This window comes from Branchiostoma belcheri, unplaced genomic scaffold (genome assembly GCF_001625305.1).
Source record: "Branchiostoma belcheri isolate BF01 breed outbred unplaced genomic scaffold, Haploidv18h27 scaffold73, whole genome shotgun sequence".
NCBI classification, from domain to species: domain Eukaryota; kingdom Metazoa; phylum Chordata; class Leptocardii; order Amphioxiformes; family Branchiostomatidae; genus Branchiostoma; species Branchiostoma belcheri.
The window spans coordinates 953,966-956,413 of NW_017804387.1; the positions used below are offsets into that span (position 1 = coordinate 953,966).

Here is a 2,448-nt window from a genome sequence, read left to right on the forward strand (position 1 = left end):
AAACTCGTCTATTCACGTGACATGTGTTGACCTTTAACCTCTGAGTCACGTGACTACCCATGTCAGTTGCTGAAAAGAGGTGAAAAGAAAGATGGCGGATGCTATTTGATCTTTGCAAAATACAACTGAGCCAATGATTTTATGCAATCCAGTACGAAGTAGTCTCCAACCTGAAAGTTGTACAGTGTGCTTGGCTGAAGTCCGCGAAGTATGTAAGTCTCCTTGCCAGAAGGTCCTGGTACTTTTGTCAGACCGTCGTCATAGAGACGGGCGTATTTGAACCCTGTTTCATCCTTCTCCTCTTCCTCTGGGATGTACCGGAGCTACGAGGAAAACATTCATTGTTTGACGTCTATTGTATTATTGTATTATTATATGTCAAATTTTAGTAAGCGTTTTTTTTTCAAAGTAGTTAGAAGTGAATGTAAATATTATAATGTATTTTACTCTACTAACTGCCGTATCTTTGATATTGTATGTGTTCAACTATATTCATCACTCTGGAAGATTTGGCCAATCTCATTATTGCTATGCTATAGGTATTGGTGCGCCAGCCACTTTCATTTTTATGTTTATGTTATACTTTATGTCATCTTTATGTTTACATTTGTATTATGTTTTATGAGCAGCGGATTCACATAAGCACAACAAGTGCTTCCTATCTAATGCTCAAAAATCCATGTGAATAAAATAAAATAAATAAAATGTATTTTACAATGTATATAAGAGGACTACTCCAGGCTAGGAAGAGTAGTGGTTGTATTGTCACTAATTGGAAATTCCTTAATAAATAAATATTCAAACCTTCAATTTCTGAATCAACAACTTGTCAACTATCTTAAAAATCCTGTGTGACTTTGCATTCTAGGAAAACACTTGATACAAGTTTTTAGATTATATGATCTGATTCAATATTTCAAAGCCCCTCTATAATGAGCATTGTTTTCGACATTTACGTTGCAAAGCTTTTGAACCATAATACCAGAAACGAGGACCATGATACTAATCAACAGCATCATTATTAAATCATCAATCTTACCACAACTGAACGTACGACGAGTACGACGCTACACTTTATTCCAAAACAATGGGCATACAAGGATCACATCTTCAAAGACCACCGTCATTATGCCACCTTCATCAGGATAGTTGATTCCTCTTTCTAATCACAAGGTAAACGTAATTGTTACTTACCCAGGTGTCCCACCACCAGTTAATGGCACGTTTCTGTATCGTAGAACATGTGAAAAAAGAAGAAACATGGTCAATATCACTGAAAGAAAATGCAGTTACGTTATTGTTTACTTTTTATGCTATCATGAGATCGACACTTCACAACCACTATGACTAAGTCTATCCTAAAATGTAGATAGATTTTGTAGATTTTTTAAAACTTTTTTTAAAAGAATTTAAAACACAGTACAATACAAATACATAATACATAACTGCACAAAAGAAATTTAACGTTATGACATAGTATCGATATGTATGCATAGCAGTTTTCTAGGTTCGAACTCTGCTCCTTAACATCAGCAATCGGCCTTGCGGTGCTTAGTTAATGTGAACGAAGCGAGGTGTTCAATTATGCAAAGTTTCTTTTCACCACGTCAGCACTAAAATCTCATAATTAGTCTAGAAGTGGTTTTTCCCTCCTAAAGATCTTCCACAACACTCATATAACTAGCGGCAACTGTATTCAGCACAACGATCCAGGCAATCCTGTGCAGCTTGTTTATGAATGCCGTGCAATATAACTTCCTAAAAATGCGTTCTTGGTTGGTACCGATTTAGTAAAATTAATGAGGAAATTCTATACATCCGACTGTTGCCTTCAATAATAGGACTATGGAACACTTTTGACATATGTAGAAGATTAAAGGGCTGCACACGAGTTTTCAACGGTTCGGTCTCCGCTCCACGACAGTTAAAGCAAAACCTTGTCATCTTTACAGCAATGGGACCGAGATGTCTTGCAGTGCTTAGTTAATATGAATGAATCGAGGTGTTCAATATGCATTTTTTTATATTCAACACGTCAGCACTAAGCCTCGTAGTTAGTCTAGTTGTTATGTAATACTCCCCAGAATATTGACAGATTTTCCAGAACATTCTCAGTCACCAGCCCGGGTTGTGTTGCACAGGTACCGTGTAGCCAGGAGGCGATCGCACGGAAAAGCAAAAATTGCCAAAATCGCCCCATGATGTCTGACTCCGACTTAAATAGCTGGACGGCTACGTCCAAACTAACACCGGCCACAATCAATGCGCTTGTAGAGAACGACCTCGCCGAGAAGGACGCTCTGCTCTGCACCACCCCTGAGATGCTGAGGGAGCTCGGCCTCACCGTCGGTCAGTACGCGCTGCTCTGCCGGGCTACTGCACGGCTTCATGCGGCGGGTCTGGCTGCGACTGCCGCCCCGGCAGATTTCACCTCCGGATCCGCTGACC

General features: G+C 39.5%; 1 protein-coding gene across 2 annotated transcripts in view; it reads right to left on the bottom strand.

Moving 5' to 3' along the window:
- LOC109485152 (contactin-2-like) overlaps positions 1–2,448 on the bottom strand; it is a 99,814-nt gene that overhangs the window by 10,918 nt on the left and 86,448 nt on the right. Inside the window, exon 21 of one of the 2 annotated variants that reach the window (XM_019788589.1) lies at positions 171–323. The exons of the other annotated variant lie outside the window; for it this stretch is intronic. Within the exon in view, the coding sequence (XP_019644148.1) occupies positions 171–323 (153 nt within the window). The remainder of the gene's footprint in view (positions 1–170; positions 324–2,448) is intronic. 2 annotated transcript variants of the gene reach the window in all.